We start from the raw sequence: 15,601 nt of genomic DNA, 5'->3' as shown, positions 1-15,601 counted from the left end.
GGGCACCGGGAGCGCGGCATGGCAGAGCCGGGACAGGGCGAGCGGCTGGGGAGGGCTGTGGGACGCGGGCAGGCAGCAGGCAGGCAGCAGGCAGGCAGCAGGCAGACGCAAGATGTTGTACCCCGATAATCTTGTTTACAGGGGGCCCCGGGGAGGGCCGGGTGAGCCCGGGGTGGGGGGAGATTAGGGAGGTGAGTGTGACTCAGGACATTTGGGCACACTCCCCCGTGCCGTGCGGCTCTTTCCCTGCGGGCAGCAGCAGGCAGAGCCCGGGCAGGGGCTGGCGGCGAGGGCAGGGGCGTCGCGGAGGCACCCCAGGGGTAGGTGCGGGGTCACGGGCGGCGCTGGCACCTCGGGGCGTCCCTGGGTGCTGGGAGCGGGGGGGACAGGGTGGGCGGGGGACGGTGGGGCCAGGCGGGGTGGGGAGCACCCCGGGGTGCCCCCGGCGTGGGGTGGGGTCTGTAGGGTTGGGAGCGGGGTGTGCTGGGGTGGGAGATGCTGTGGGCCAGGTGGGTCTGGGCTCCATGCTGAGCCACGGTGGTACCCGCTCCGGGGGGGAGCCTGGCTGTGCCATGTGGATGGTGTGGGATGTATGGGATCCATACTGAGCCACGGTGGTACCCGCTCCGGGGGGGAGCCCGGCTGTGCCATGTGGATGGTGTGGGATGTATGGGATCCATACTGAGCCACGTTGGGTACCTGCTGCATGAGGGAGCTGAGCCGTGCTGCACGGATGGCGTGGGATGTATGGGCTCCATACGGAGTACCTGCTGTGGGAGGGAGGTCCTGCACTGAGCCACGCTGCGTGGATGGTGTGGGAGGTATGGGCTCCGTGCTGGGCGCATGCGATGTGTGCTTTGGGAGGTATGGGCTCTATACTGAGCTGTGCTGGATATACGGCGCAGGAGGCATGAGTCCAGTCCTGAGTCATGTTAGCTGCACAGCGTGGGAGGTATGGGCTTTATCCCGAGCACGTTGGCTACGCGGTTAGGAGACAGGGGCTCTATACTGCACACATGGGGTGTGTGGTGTAGGAGGTATGGACTCCATACCATGCACAAGATGTGGGAGGTGTGGGCTCTATACTGTGCACGTGGGGTGTATCATATATGAGGAATGGGCTCTTCATCGTGTGCACAAGATAATCTGGTCCAGGACCTGCGGGCTCTATACCTCACACACCACGTAGAATAATGTCCGGGCTCTATACGGTGCAGGGTGGCACAGGGATGGATTTGGCAGGTCCGGGTGACCTGGGCGCAGGGTGACCAGTGCCCCGCGGGTCCCCCAGCCCCTCACCCCGGCCTCAGGGCAGCACCTGGACCCCAGGGCAGCGCGGGGCAGCAGCGGGAGCGGGGCGGGGGCCGCCACGGGCTGGGTGTTATCAGCGGGGTGCAGCCCGGCGCACCGGGCTGACGCAAGAGCCGCCGGTGGGGCTGGGGTGGGCCTGGGGTGCGGGACAGGCCGGCCTGGGGGGCCGGGGGCCGCCGGCACTGCGGGGCCAGGCGGGGCAGGAAGGAGGAGGCTGGGTCCGGAGCCGGCCGAGGTTCCCATGGCCCCGCCGCAGCGCCCGCACCCTGTCGGGGATCCCGTGGCCTCAGCGGGGTCTCCGTGACCCCACCTCGACGCCCACGGCCCCCGGCCGGGAGCGAGCTCCTGCAATCACCCTGGTGAGATCTGGGGGGGCTGGTCCCCCCGAAGCCCCCCACGCCCTGACCTTGCACGCCCCCCACGCCCCCCGTGAGCCCGTGCCTGGGTGGGGGTCCCTGCACCGGGGTGGCGGGGGGGGCAGCCGCGATCCCTGTCCTCCCCAACCTGGGGGGGTCCCCACGGGGGGGCGGGAGCAGGGGGGGGGCTGGGGGTCCCGGGACAGGACCCCCCCGGAGGCTCTGGGCTGGGGGCGGGTGGCGGCTGACGGGGGTGGGGGGTTACGGGGGTCCCACGCGTGGGGCCCCGGGGCTGCGGGGGGGGCGGAGCGCGGGGCAGGGCGCCCCCTGGCGGTGGTCCCCCGGCACGGCCCCGGGGCAGCTGGCGGGGGGGGGGGCAGCCGGGGGTGCTGCGGGGTGCCCGGGCCGTCCCGCTCCCAGCGGTCCCGCTGAGCGCAGCTCTGCCTCAGTTTCCCCGTTCTCGCCCCAGCGCTCTGCCAGGGGGCTGCGGGGGCCGCGGGCGCTGCAGCGTGGGACCCAGCCCACGTGCGTGGGGCCCTACGGGACCTGACCCCCGGGCGCGGTGCAGGACGCGGCGGGACCAGCCGGCGTGCGTGGGCATGGGTGGGCCGGGGCGGGATGCCGCGTCCCCGGTGGGAACCTGCCGGGGCTCTGCCGTCGCCTGACGTGGGTTCCCATGGCGCAGGGCGGCGGGGCACGGCCCCGCTTCCCCAGGGACCCCCGGCCCCTCCCGGGTTACGCCGGCGGGGGCTGCGGGAACGACCCCGGCGCCCGGCCCCAGCCCCATCCCCGGGGACGGACCCCTCCCCGGGACGGGGGGGGGGGGCACCGGGCGCTGCCCTGCCCCCCCGCTAACGGCCTCTCTCTCCCTCTCCCCCCCGCCCGCCCCGACGCCCAGAGCGCCGGGTTATGGTGCCGCCGGGCTGAGCGCCGGGACGCGGCGAGGCGGGGGCCGAGCCCGGAGCCATGGAGGGGCCCGGCCAGGTAGGGAGACCCGGCCCCGAGCCCTGGCTCTGCCGCTGCGCCCCGGCCAGCCCCCCGCCCCCGGCGTGGCCCCTGCGAGGCGCTGGGGGTGCCGGTCCCCGCTGAGCACCCTTCTCTCTGTCCCACAGCAGGACTACGAGGAGAGGATGAGGAGGAGCCTGGACCCCGAGGGCTACGAGGACGCCGGCGTAAAGACCTCCCAGCTATCGCTGGGGGAGATGAGCAGTGAGTGGCTCCCTCGGGTGCGGGGGACGCTGGGCACGCACGGGCAGCGGCGTTGCACGGGGGATGGCGTGGCATGGGCGCCGGCGTTGCGTGAGCGACGGCGCCTCACGGGCACCAGCGCTGCGTGGGAATCGGCACCGGGTGGGTGCCAGCGTTGCAGGGGCACCAGTGGTTCAAGGGTGCATGTTGCACGGGTGCCTGAGTTTTATGGGTGCCAGCTATGCATGAGTACCATCATGGCACAGGCATGTTGCATGGGTGCCGGCATTGTATAGGTGCCAGCGCTGTATAGGTGCCAGCGCTGTATAGGTGCCAGCGTTGCATGGGCACCCATGTTGCATCAGCACCAAGTTGCATGGGTGCAAGCTTGGCACAGACGTGTTGCGTGGGCACTAGCATTGTACAGACATGTTGCATCAGTGCCAGTGTTGCATGAGCACCAGCGTTGCATAGGCACCAGCATTGCGTGGGTGCCAGTGTTGCACAGATGTGTTGCATGGGCGTCGGTGTTGCACGGGCATCGGTATTGCACGGGCGCTGGTGTTGCATGGGCAGCAGCGTTGCATGGGTGCCAGCGTCACATGGGTGCCAGCGTCGCATGGGCAGCAGGGCTCGCTCGGAGCCCAGGGCAGTCAGGCAGGGACACCCAGCATCACCCAAAGGCAGCGGCACCCTTTGCCAAAGCCCCGCAGCTGGTGACGTGCCACCTCCAGTGCGAGAGCTGCGGGTGCCCGAGAGGGGGCTGAGCTCAGGGACACCCATGGTCCTTGAGGCCACGACCAACAGCCCCAGGGGAGGGGGACGAGGGGAGTTTGGGGGGGCTCTGTGTGCCCCGGAGCATCCCCTTGCCCGAAGCTTGATTTATTCAGAGCTGCCGCCCTGAGGGGGTGCTTGGGCTGCGCCGCTTCTCGCAATCTGGACCCTTGGGTCCCTGTTTGGGGTGACACAGGTCAGGGGGTAACGCTGCCGCCTGTTCTGCGCAGGGGCCGGCGCTGGCACCGGGTCCCCCTTGCAGGCGTGGAGGGCCAGAGCCGAGGAGCTGACGCCCCTGCGGTGAGTTCCCCAAATCGGGGAGGTGGCCAGACGCTGCCCCGCCTGCCCGGCTGGCATCGGCAAGGGGAGGCTGCCGGTACCCGTGGGTGCCCGGCGCTGACCCCCCCCGTCCCGGCGGTGTGTGTTTTGCAGCCAGTATTTGCCCAGCCGGCGGGGATGCTATGACCTGGATGGGAGGAGGCGCGCGGCAGGGGCCCCCCCGGAACAGGCGAGCCGCCGTGGCGGAGGGCAGCGTGAGTGACCGTGGGGACGAAGCCCAGCCTTGGCGTCCCTCCCCACCAGCCCTCCGTCGCGCCGCCCGCCCCGGCTTTGCCACCCCCGGCCCCGCTCTCCGCGGGGTGACCGTCACCCAGGCGTCAGGGCACGCCACGAGGTGACCGCTGCCACTTGCCCGTAATTGCCTGCTGATTGAGGATAAATAAAGTCTTTGTTTGGGGTGAGGACAAGAACCACTTGGGGCTGAACACCGGCTGGCGCCGGGCGGCTCGGTGGCGGCGGAAGCGGGCCGGGACGAGGACAGGCTCGTGCCCATGTGCCACGGCCAACGCCGTCGGGGACAACGGGGGGGGGGGGGGAAACGACACGCCCCGTCCCCACTCCCGTGGGCGCAGCATCCTTCAGCCGACAGAGGGGATGCCGGTCCTGCGGCATCACCCCACCGGGTGACCTGGCCGGGGGCAGCGGGGGGACCGCGGTGGTCCCCAGCGGGGTGGAGGGGGACGGAGTGAGCCTGTCCCGGGCACTGGGGCGGCTGCGGGCGGGCGGGAGCCGCGCTGGTGTTTACTGTCAGCAAAGGCAGAGTGCTCCGGGATTTACGGTGCACACAGGGCGGCCGCGGGGCGTGGGGCTTGGCCCCCGCTTTATAGGGACGGAGCCTGCGGGGCTGTGGGGAGCGCAGGGGGGCCGCAGGTAGGCGGGGGACGGGGACACCTCGAGCTCCTGGGGTCTGGCTGGCCGGGGATGTGCTGTCCCCGTCCCCACCCCGGTTCAAGGGGCAGTGCTTGGTGCCAGCGTCAGGGTTGTGCTGGCGGCAGGGCGGTGGGGCAGAGCGTGGCCAGGAGCCCTGCCCTTACCCCCACCCCGGTGATGTCCCCAGACTGTCACCCTGCCCTGGGAGCTGGGCTGCGGGGATGCGAGGGGCCGGAGGTGGGCACCGGCAGGGCGGGGGGGGTGATGGAGGGACACATCCAGCAAACCCCAGCTGGGTCTGGGATGGGGCAATGGGAGGGGGACACATCCAGCGCATCCCAGCCGGCTCTGGGGTGGGGATGGCGGAGCAGGGGACACATCCAGGCAACCCCAACCGGGTACGGGATGGGGGTGATGGGGGGGGGGAGGACACACGCCTTCAACAGACCCCAGGGGGGGTCTGGGCCAGGGCAGGGACCAGCTAACGTGGCAGTGGCTCCACTCGCAGCTTCATCAGTGACTGATGTGGACCTGGAGGCGGCGGGGAGCAGGAGGCCTGTGTCCCGGCGGGACACCCATGAGGTGGGTGCTGCCCCAGGGACCCCCGTTCCCTCTCCATTCCGGGGGGTGGCCACCCGGGGACCAACCCCCCGCCAGCCCCCCGGGGACATTTGGGGCACGGGGGGGTCCTGGCACGGGAGGCACAGCTCTGGGGCTCCTGGGGGTCCCCGATGTGGCTGGGGGGACCCTGACTCCCCCTGGCTCTGGCCGTAGGGCTACGTGGAGCTGCACGAGCTGGTCATGGACAGCACAGCGGAGATGTTCTGGATGGAGGCCGGCCACTGGCTCAAGCTGGAGGAGGACTTCAAGGAAGCCGGGCACTGGGGCCAGCCCCATCTCTCGTTCCTGACCTACCGCAGCCTCCTGGATATCCACCGGGCTTTGTCCAAAGGTGGGGACACCGGCTGGGGCCGGGATGGCAGCGGGGACCCCGCACCGGCCGGCCGGTGACCGTGCTGTCCCTGCAGGCGCCGTGCTCCTCGATGTGGCAGCCACCTCGCTGGCGGCCATCGCCCACGTCCTCATCGACCAGATGATCTACGAGGGGCAGATCAAGCCGCAGGACCGGGAGGACATCCTGAGGACGCTGCTGCTGCAGCACAAGTACGGCCGGGGCGGACGGCCCCGTGGGGGGACCCCGATGTCGGGGCTGGACCTGCCTCCGGCGAGTCCCGCTGGAGCCTGGCACGGGGCGGAAAAGCCCCTCTGCCGTTTGGCTTTGCCATCCAGCCCGGTTTGGGGATCCTCGCGCACCCCAGGGGCCGGGGCTGTCTTACGGGGTTCTGGGGGGGGTGTCAGTGGCGCTGGCCCATCTGACGCCGCCCCCCCCGCTGCTCTAGACACCCCAGCGACGCCGAGTCGGTCAGGACCCTGCGGCCAGCACAGCTGCCACGCTCGGGCACGGGCCAGGCAGAGCCGGAGCAGCCGCTGCTGCCGGAGCAGCAGCCCCTGGAGATGCGCAGGCTGGCCGGTGCCGAGCAGGCGAGCGGGGATGGGGCTGCGGCGGGGGGCAGGGGGCGTTGGGGGCGTTGGGGGCAGGGGTTGGGGGTGCCAGGTCCAGCCAGGGTGTGGGGAGGGCTGCTGGGAGATGCACACGAGGTGCACACGCGCGCACACGCACACACGTGTGCACACACACTTTGGCACACGTGGGTGCGCACACCAAGCAGCGTGCAGGCTCTCGTAGGGACCCATGTGCTGTGCATCCCCAGGGAGTGCACATGCCCACTGACACACACTCGTGCACACTTGCACACCTATCCCCACACACTCACACAGGCACAAGCATGCACAAGTGCACAGGCACAAACACACACACCCCCCCCCCAAACGCCCATGCACGCCATGTTCTCTCACCCTCACGCACGTGCACACATGCACACACATGCACACACCTTCACACTTGCAGGTGCATGCACACACACGTGCACACAAGCAAGCAGGGGAGCCATTGCCATGGGATGGTGCCGAGGTGGTAGTGAGGGAGCTGGGCTGGCAGGGGACGGAGGAGGGGGCACACCAGGGACGGAGGGGGCACACCAGGGATGGAGGGGGACGTGCAGGGGACAGGGGAGCCATTCAGGGGCTGGCCACCAAGGACAGCCAGCTGACTCCTGCCACTTGTCTGCCCACCACAGGGCCTGAGCGGGACCACTAGACCCCTTCTCCCCGAGCAGGTCCCCGAGGATGCTGAGGCCACGCTGGTCCTCGTGGGTGAGTGGTCAGCGGGGCTGCGGGCGCAGGGTCGGGGTGGTGGGTGCGGGGTCAGGGCGGTGGGTGCGGGGCCAGGGTGCACAGCGGGAGCTTTGGTGTCTGCCGCTCGCTCACTCGCTGCTTTTCTTGCGCCTTTTTTGACTCTTCCCCATCCTCAGCCCTCGCCGTCGCCTGCTGCCGCTCAGCGCTGCTCTCTGGGCCCCATGTCCCCGTGTCCCTCGTCCTCACGTCCCATTTCCCCACTCCCCTGTGTCCCCCGTGTCCCCGTGTCCCTGTACTCCCGTGCCCGCCTATCCTTGTGTCCCCGTGTCCCTGTGTCTCAGTGTCCTCGTGCCTTTGTGCCCCTATCCTATTCCCGTTGTCCCTCCACGTCCCCAAGCCTCTGTGTCACCTTGTCTCCATATCCCCGTGTCCCTGTGCCCTGTGTCCCTGTGCCCAGCCCCCCATGACCCCCGTCCCGTCCCGTCCTCCCCCCAGGCTGTGCAGCCTTCCTGGAGCAGCCGACGCTGGCCTTCGTGCGCCTGAAGGACGCAGTGACACTGGACGCCGTCCTCAACGTGTCCCTGCCCGTCCGCTTCCTCTTCGTGGTTCTGGGTCCCAGCACCCCCCATGTCAGCTACCACGAGATCGGCCGCGCTGTGGCCACCATGATGTCCGAGAGGGTACGGCTCGCCCGCCATTGCCGCCGGCACTGCCACCACCACCGGCCCCCCCGAGCACCCCGATGTCCCCAGCTCTGGGGCTGCACCCTCTAACAGGGCTCGTCCACCTGTGCTACGTCCCTCTCTGTGCTCATGTCCCTGTGTCCCCTTGTCCCCACGCACCTGTGTCCTCATCCTTCTGCGTCTCCGTGTCCCCATGGCCGTATGCGTCCCCGTCCCCACACTTCTGTGTCCCTGGGACCCCATGCTCCCATGTCCCCATTCGCCTGTGTCCCCATGCCCCTGAGGTCAAATATCCCCTTGTGCCCGTGTCCCTATGCTCCTGTGGTCCTATGTCCCCCCGTGTCCCCTTGTCCCCCCTTATCCCCATGTCCCCAAGCCCCTGTGTCCCCATGCCCCCCATCATCCCCGTGTCCCCATGACGCCTGATCCTCGCGAGGATGCTCAGGGGCCGGGCGGGTGCCCAGCAGCGCCCAAGGGTGCTGGAGACGGCTGAGCACCTGCCCCCGGGCCACCCCGCAGGTCTTTCGCCGGGACGCGTACCTGGCCGAGGGCCGCCAGGACCTGCTGCGGGGGGTGGAGGACTTCCTGGAGGCCAGCATCGTCCTGCCGCCCACTGAGACCCTGAACGAGCAGCTCCTCCGCAGCCTGGTGCCGCTGCAGCACGAGCTGCTCCGCCGCCGCTACCAGCCCCCCGAGAAGGCGCCGGGCGAGGGCTTCCAAAAAGAGCTGGGTATGGCGGGGACCACCCCGGCCCCCTGGGATGCCCCGTCCCTGTGGCTAGCGGGACCCCCCCCCTCCTTGCACGCAGGGTCCCCCCATAGCTGTCTGCTTGTGTCCCCAGGGCTGGAGGCACCGGTGCCGGAGGACGACGACCCCCTGCGCAGGACGAAGAGACCCTTTGGGGGGCTGGTGCGGGACATCCGCCGCCGGTACCCCAAATATCTCAGCGACATCAAGGACGCCTTCAGCCCCCAGTGCCTGGCCGCCATGATCTTCATCTACTTTGCGGCGCTGTCACCTGCTGTCACCTTTGGAGGCTTGCTGAGTAATGGGGGGGACAGGGTGGGGATGTGCTGGGGGACGGGGATGTCCCCAGGCTGGGCACGGGGCTGGGAGAGTGGGGTGCCACTGCCTGCAGCACCATCCCCTGCGGGTGCTCCTGGGGGGGTATCGCACCCCCCAGTCCCGGTGCTGAGGAGTTTGGGATGGGGGTACGCAGCGCTGTGCCCCCCCCAGCACTCACCGGCTCTGCCCCCCCCAGGTGAGAAGACCAAGGGCATGATGGGGGTGTCGGAGCTGCTCATCTCCACCTGCGTGCAGTGCATCCTCTTCAGCATCCTCAGCGCCCAGCCCCTGCTCGTCGTCGGCTTCTCGGGGCCCCTCCTTGTCTTTGAGGAAGCCTTCTACTCGGTGGGTGCCACCCTGCGCCCCTGGGTGCCCCTCGCCTGCCGCCGGTGGTCCCCACAGCGGGCTCGTGGGGTCCCCACCAGCCCTGGCAGAGGCACGGGGTGCTGCCACGCGGGTGGTGGCACGGGGGTGCTGCCATGAGGGGGTGCCATGGGGGGGTGGCACAGGGGTGTTGCTGTGTGGGTGATGCTGCGTAAGCGATGGCACAGGCGTGATATCACGCAGGCAGAGCCATCCGGGTGATGGCACGGGGTGATGCGAGGCGTGTGACGCCACGTTGGTGATGCCAAATAGCTGACACCACACGGGCGATGCCGGGCAGCTGCTGCCATTGCCGTTGCTGCCAGACGAGCGACCCCGTGGGGGTCCTGCCCCACCGAGGCACCGCTGTCCCCATCCCGGCACCCCTCAGGCCCCCCCCACGGGACCCTGGGGTCCAGCACACCCGGGTGCCTGTGCCAAGGGCTCCAAGGCGCTGACGGGGCTGTGCCCTCTGGGTCCCCAGTTCTGCAGTGACCATGGCATGGAGTACATCGTGGGCCGGGTCTGGATCGGCTTCTGGCTGATCCTGCTGGTGCTGCTGGTGGTGGCCTGCGAGGCCAGCTTCCTGGTGCGCTACCTGTCCCGCTACACCCAGGAGATCTTCTCTTTCCTCATCTCCCTCATCTTCATCTACGAGACCTTCTCCAAGCTCGTCACGGTGAGGGGCGCGGGGGTCCCGCGGCGGGGGGGTGGTGGTGCAGATTGTGGTCATCACCCGGGTTTCCATAGAAACGGTGGGAGCCGGGCGAGGGATGCAGCCAAGGGATGGAGCCCGTCTCCCAGCGTTTTCTCCCCCTTCCCAGGTGTTTCCCATCTCGCGCTTCTCTCTGCGGGGGGGTTTTGGGGCAGGGAGGTGAAGGCCAGGCAGATGTCCCACCTGGGCCGCAGCAGACATGGTCCTTGCCCAGGAACTGCCTGGAGCGCCCCGATTTCTTCCCCCATTCCCTGGCTCAGACCCTCGCCGGGTGGCCGGTAGCAATGGGACGGTGTCACCTCGTGCACTGGGTGCCCACAGGGACATCTTTGGTGCTGGAGAGGTGACAGGCGGGACACATGCCCCATCACACCCTGGACCCCCCCACGTACCCCTCCACAAGCTCAGCACAGCCCCAGACACCCCGGGAGACGCACGGTCCGCAGCAGGGCCACGCTCATCTGTCCCCACTGTGCCACCCAGCCCCTGCTCTGGCCCCATTTCCAAAGGGGTGTGGAGAAAACCGAGCCTAAAAATAACCTCCTGCTCACCATGTGCCAAGCTCCCAGCCTCGCCGGTCACCCTGGCACGCACCCGGCACCCACGTACCCGCCAGGATGGTGCCGCGGGGCTCCCGGCATGGCAGGAGGGGTGCAGGGGATCCCCCGTACCCACCCACTAGCGGGGATCCCATCCTCCCTGACCCTTTCCCCTTCCCTCCCCAGATCTTCAAGGACCACCCGTTACAGCGGCAGTACAACGTGAAGTCCGTGCCCGAGCCCAAGGTGCCGGAGCCCAACACGGCACTGCTGTCCCTCGTCCTCATGGCCGGCACCTTCTTCCTGGCCTTCTTCCTCCGCAAGTTCAAGAACAGCGCTTTCCTGCCTGGCAGGGTGAGGACGGGGCGGGGGGCACAGTGGCATACCCCCACCCCACTGGACCCTTGGCGGGGGGCAGCGCTGCGGGTGAAACGGGAGCTCAGCAGGTGCGGTCTCCCGAAAGGGGGCTGGCCGAGAACGTGCAAACTCATTGCACGCTCCCATGGAGGTCTTTGCCAGAGCTCACTGCCACTGGGGACAAGGCAGGGGGAACCCCTCAGCCGGGTGGGGACGCAGGCGGGCTTAACGCGGTCACGGTGTCCCCACAGGTCCGGCGCTTGATCGGGGACTTCGGGGTGCCCATTTCCATCTTCATCATGGCGCTGGCTGACTTCTTCATCAAGGACACGTACACGCAGGTCCGGGAGCAGCGGGAGGGCAGGGCCGTGCGGGGACGCGTGTCCCCGACACGGGGGTGTGCAGCTGGGTGCCCTGTCCCCTCACTCCCCCATCTCTGCTCCCATCCAGAAACTGAACGTCCCCAAAGGGCTGCAGGTCACCAACACGTCCGCCCGGGGCTGGTTTATCAACCCCATGGGACAGGACACCGCCTTCCCCATCTGGATGATGTTCGCCTCCGTGGTGCCCGCCATCCTGGTCTTCATCCTCATCTTCCTCGAGACGCAGATCACCACGTGAGGACCGGGGGGGGTGGGATACAGGGAGGGGACACACCTGTGGGGTGTCTGGCAGGACGGGATGGAAGGGGACCCCCCCCCCCACCGACTCTTCCTCCTCTGTCCCCGGCAGCCTCATCGTCAGCAAGCCCGAGAGGAAGCTGGTGAAGGGCTCCGGTTTCCACCTGGACCTGCTGCTGATCGTGGCCATGGGGGGGCTGGCCGCCCTCTTCGGCATGCCCTGGCTCAGCGCCACCACCGTCCGCACCATCACCCACGCCAACGCCCTCACCGTCATGAGCAAGACCACCTCTCCCAGCCAGAAGTCCCAGATCTTGGAGGTCAAGGAACAGCGCCTCAGCGGCTTGGTGGTGGCCGTGCTCATCGGTGAGCTGGGAAGGTGCCCCCCGCCCCGGGCAGCGAGGGCTGGGTGCCCCCAACAGCTCTCCCTGACCTCTCCTCCTCCACCGCAGGCATCTCCATCTTCATGGAGCCCATTCTGAAGTACATCCCGCTGGCCGTGCTCTTTGGCATCTTCCTCTACATGGGTGTCACCTCCCTCTTCGGCATCCAGCTCTTTGACCGCATCCTGCTCTTGCTGATGCCACCCAAGTACCACCCCAAAGAGCCCTACGTCACCCGGGTGAGTGAGCCCTGTGTCACCCGGCTCAGTGGCTGCGGGCTTGGGGGTGTCCAGGGCTGCGGCACCCCGTGGTGCTGCCTGCGACTGCTTGGGGCTCCCCAGAGAGTCTCCTCCTTGGGTGCTGACCTTCGCTGGGCTCTTTGGGCCGCTGGTCGCGTCCCCCCAGCACCCCGGGAAGGGTGTGGGGTGCTGGACCCACCACCCTGACCCCGCTGGGCTCCTCGTCCCGCAGGTGAAGACTTGGCGGATGCACCTCTTCACCGGCACCCAGATCATCGTCCTCGTGCTGCTGTGGGCAGTGAAGTCCACCCCGGCCTCGCTGGCGCTGCCCTTCGTCCTCATCCTCACCGTGCCCCTGCGGCGCTTCCTGCTGCCCAAGATCTTCCGGGACATCGAGCTGAAATGCGTACGTAGCCCCGGCACGGGATGGGAGCCACCGCGGTGCTGTCCCTGTCCCTGTGCCCCTCCCTGTCCCCATCCTCATCCTCGCCGGTGCCCCCGTCCCACCTAACGCCCTGTCCCGTCCCTCCAGCTGGATGCAGACGACGCCGTGGTGACCTTCGAAGAGATGGAGGGCACAGACGTGTACAACGAGGTGCAGATGCCCAGCTAAGGGCTCGTCGCCGCCCGCCCCCCTCCTTGGACAGCCCCGCGCCCCCCCCCCCCAGCTCCCCCCATCCACCCGCTTGTAGCTCCACTGCTGCCATCCCGGGGCGCTGGGCGACAGCGGGGGACTTGGGGACACGGCCCCAGAGCCCCAGGCCCCACCCGCGCACCCTGTGAGTGGAGCCTTCCCCCCCCCCCCCCCCCTTTTTTTAACATTTTGGATGGTGTGATCTCGCCCGCACTTTGCTACCTGCTGGGGAAGGGGCTGCCCAGGCTGGGGGGTCCCGTGGGCTGTCCCCCACCCCATGGCAGGGCGGGATGGCCCGTGCCCTGTGTCACCGTCCCGTCCCCGAGGCCAGCCCGGGGCGGTGACCGGGCACCGAGCACGGGAAGGAGCCGGAGGAAGGTGACGCGACGGGGATGGTGACGCAGCGGGACAGGGTCCCCCCAATCCCCCCAGCCCCACTGCCTGCCCCGGGGAGCCCCCCCCCCGCCCGGCCCCTCTTCCCCAGATGAACTTTCAGTGCTAACGAGCCCTCGCAGCCGCTCACAGCATCTCCCCGAGGTCGGGATGTAAATAGTCCAGCGAGGGGGTTTATATATTTGCAATGAAGATAATTATGCTAAAAACACACACAAAAAAAAAAAAAATCATGCTGATGCTTCTGCAGGTAGGATTCACTCAGAACCAAACAAAAATCTCAAAAAAGATCCAAAAAGCACCTTAAAAAAAAGGAAAAAATGAGAAAAGAAAAAAAAAAAAAGCAGCTACAAGGAGTGATCTGTATATTTGATGCTAGTGATTGGGGGGGTTGTAATTTATTTTCAAAGGCTGATTGCGCTCCTGCCTGCGGCGGGGGCCGTGTGTGTGTGTGTGTGTGTGTGTACATACTAGAGAGAACCTATATAAAAATTTACAATTTTCTAGAAAGGCTGATTTTAAAGGATCCTGGTCAGGGCCTAAACTCTACGGACCAGTCTGGCAGTGTCGTTTAACTGATGAATTAGCATTAATATCATTCCTCTTCTTTTTTTTAGCGTTTCATTTAAATCCATGTAGTTTTTCCCTGATTTTTCCCTTGCTCGCTGACTGCATCTTGTCCCATTTCTGCCGGGATTGCTCCCAAACCGGCCGAGCATCCCCCTGCTTGTGCCAGGGCGGAGCCTGCCCTGACCCCAGCCAGGGTGCAGCGCACCTGATCAGGCTGCAAATTTGCTCCTTTTTGCATAAATCAAAGCATGAGGGTCCCCAAAATCAGCGTGGGGTCTGGGGGAGGGGGGGGCTGCCGTGCCTGGGGCTGCCCTGCCTCGTGTTTGGGTTGGTTTAGTTTAATTAATTATGTGTCCAAAATAAACAATGTTGAGAGCTTTGGGTTTTTTTTTTCCTCTTCCTTTCTCCATCTACCTTTGTATCAGGCTTTAATAAAGAAATTAATAAAATCAGAAAGGAAATGTTTTTTTTTCTTTCCAGTTGGGCATTTACTGGGGGGTTGCCTTATTTAATTGCCCCCCTAGAAGAGCAGCAGCATCCTTCGGAGGCGCCCGCCCCCGCCCCCCCGGGATGCTCAGCGTGGCCGTACCGCGATGCGTGCCGTGGCATCGCAGGGTGCTCGCTGCGGCCATCCCAGGATACTCCCAGTGGCCACCCAGGGGTGCTCAGCCCCCCCTTCTCCCCCCCTGCACCCCAGGGTGCTGCCGGCCGCACGATGCCGAGCCGCCTGCCCGGGGCCGGTGTAACACGCCACAGAGCCCACCCCAGCCCTCCCCTCCAGACCCTGCTGGCACCAAATTGACCCCGATTACCCAGAGTCTCGTTAACGAGAGCAATCAGCAGGGCTGCTGCCCCCACGGAAGACACCTGCCCGTGGCCCAGCTCCGTCAACAGGGCCGTGGGAAGGGCCGTGCCCCTTTTCCCCGCGCCTTTCTATGGGGCAGACACTGCTCCCGGCCGGGACCCTGCAGGGTCTCGTGGGGCTGGGATAAATCCCGGCGCCATCTCCGGCTGCTTCTGAGCCCGGCGTAGCTGCTGGCCCTTGTTTTCTGGAGATGGAGGTACGCGGCGGGTGTTTTTCGGCCCAAGGCCCGCGGATCTGGCAGCTGCCTGTCCCGCTGGCCTCACGTGGGCAAGCCGTGCCGCGTGCCATCAGGAGGGCTCCACGTGCCGCTGCCGCGGGCCGGCCGCGCTGCTGCCATCCCTGGCTCCGAGAGCCAGCGCTGCCATGCGGGTGATGGAGGAAGGCATCTGCCTGCACCCCATCCTCCTCGCTCTCCACCCGGGAAGAGCTTTTTATTCCCTGGGAGATGTCACCAAGGCCACTGCCACCGGGTCCAGCCTGGGTTGGGGGGGATTTAGGTCAAGCTCTCATTTGAGCTTGACTTAGCCCAGGCCGCGCGGTTGGGCGGTGTTTTGTAGCAGGGACCTGCAGCAAAGGCCGGCAGCAGGGTGCGGGCTGAGAGGGGGAAAAAATACTAGTTAATAGGTTTGCTAACGAGGAGGGGGGAGCACAGAGCTCGAGCTGGGGTGATGTAGCATCAGCCCTGGAAGGGGGAGAGTCCGGGTGCCGGCGGGGCGCGGGTGCCTGCCGCAGCGCTGGGTGCTTCGTGCCATCGGGCAGCTGAGCTGCCCCCAGCCGTGCTGCCTGCACCCCTGCCGACGCAGGCAGGGCCACAGCATGCCTGTGACAGCCTGGCATCTCCTCCGGGCGCGCAGTGGAAAGCTTTCTGGTGCTGTTTGTGCACTGAACAAGTGAAAATGCAAATAAAAAGCCAAGAAAAAGGCTGCACTTGTGCTGTTTTACTGTACCCTTATTTGCAAAAAAAATACTAATCTACAAAAATAACTGCAATTAAAAAATTCCCTTGGTAAGAAGCAAGTCCTGGGGAGGGCACAGAGCAAGGAGGGGAGTGTTTGGGGTGCGTATCGGAGGAGTCTCCGTT

The 15,601-nt window shown here is 67.0% G+C and overlaps 1 protein-coding gene across 3 annotated transcripts; it reads left to right on the top strand.

Annotated features, from left to right (window-relative positions):
* The first annotated feature begins 203 nt into the window (after positions 1–203).
* On the top strand, positions 204–14,116 carry SLC4A1 (solute carrier family 4 member 1 (Diego blood group)). 3 transcript variants are annotated; one of them, XM_075775344.1, is made up of 22 exons: positions 211–320; positions 2,566–2,651; positions 2,780–2,876; positions 3,860–3,929; positions 4,062–4,162; positions 5,347–5,420; positions 5,613–5,790; positions 5,867–6,002; positions 6,239–6,380; positions 7,037–7,112; positions 7,590–7,774; positions 8,297–8,507; positions 8,619–8,822; positions 9,039–9,187; positions 9,690–9,884; positions 10,646–10,813; positions 11,068–11,157; positions 11,267–11,433; positions 11,549–11,802; positions 11,889–12,058; positions 12,291–12,464; positions 12,591–14,116. In XM_075775344.1, exons 2-22 carry the CDS (start codon positions 2,634–2,636, stop codon positions 12,669–12,671), a joined length of 2,940 nt encoding a protein of 979 aa, XP_075631459.1. In that variant the 5' UTR covers positions 211–320; positions 2,566–2,633; the 3' UTR covers positions 12,672–14,116. The 3 variants fall into 3 exon arrangements, with proteins under 3 accessions (XP_075631460.1, XP_075631459.1, XP_075631461.1); XM_075775345.1 differs by lacking the exons at positions 2,566–2,651; positions 3,860–3,929; positions 4,062–4,162 and having other exon boundaries at positions 204–320; XM_075775346.1 differs by lacking the exons at positions 2,566–2,651; positions 3,860–3,929; positions 4,062–4,162 and having other exon boundaries at positions 227–320; positions 2,783–2,876.
* Positions 14,117–15,601: the final 1,485 nt, after the last annotated feature.

Source organism: Balearica regulorum, chromosome 24, assembly GCF_011004875.1.
Source record: "Balearica regulorum gibbericeps isolate bBalReg1 chromosome 24, bBalReg1.pri, whole genome shotgun sequence".
In the NCBI taxonomy this organism is placed as follows: Eukaryota; Metazoa; Chordata; class Aves; order Gruiformes; family Gruidae; genus Balearica; species Balearica regulorum.
Note: the sequence above shows the minus strand (reverse complement) of the source record. Positions and strands in the feature narration are given on the sequence as shown.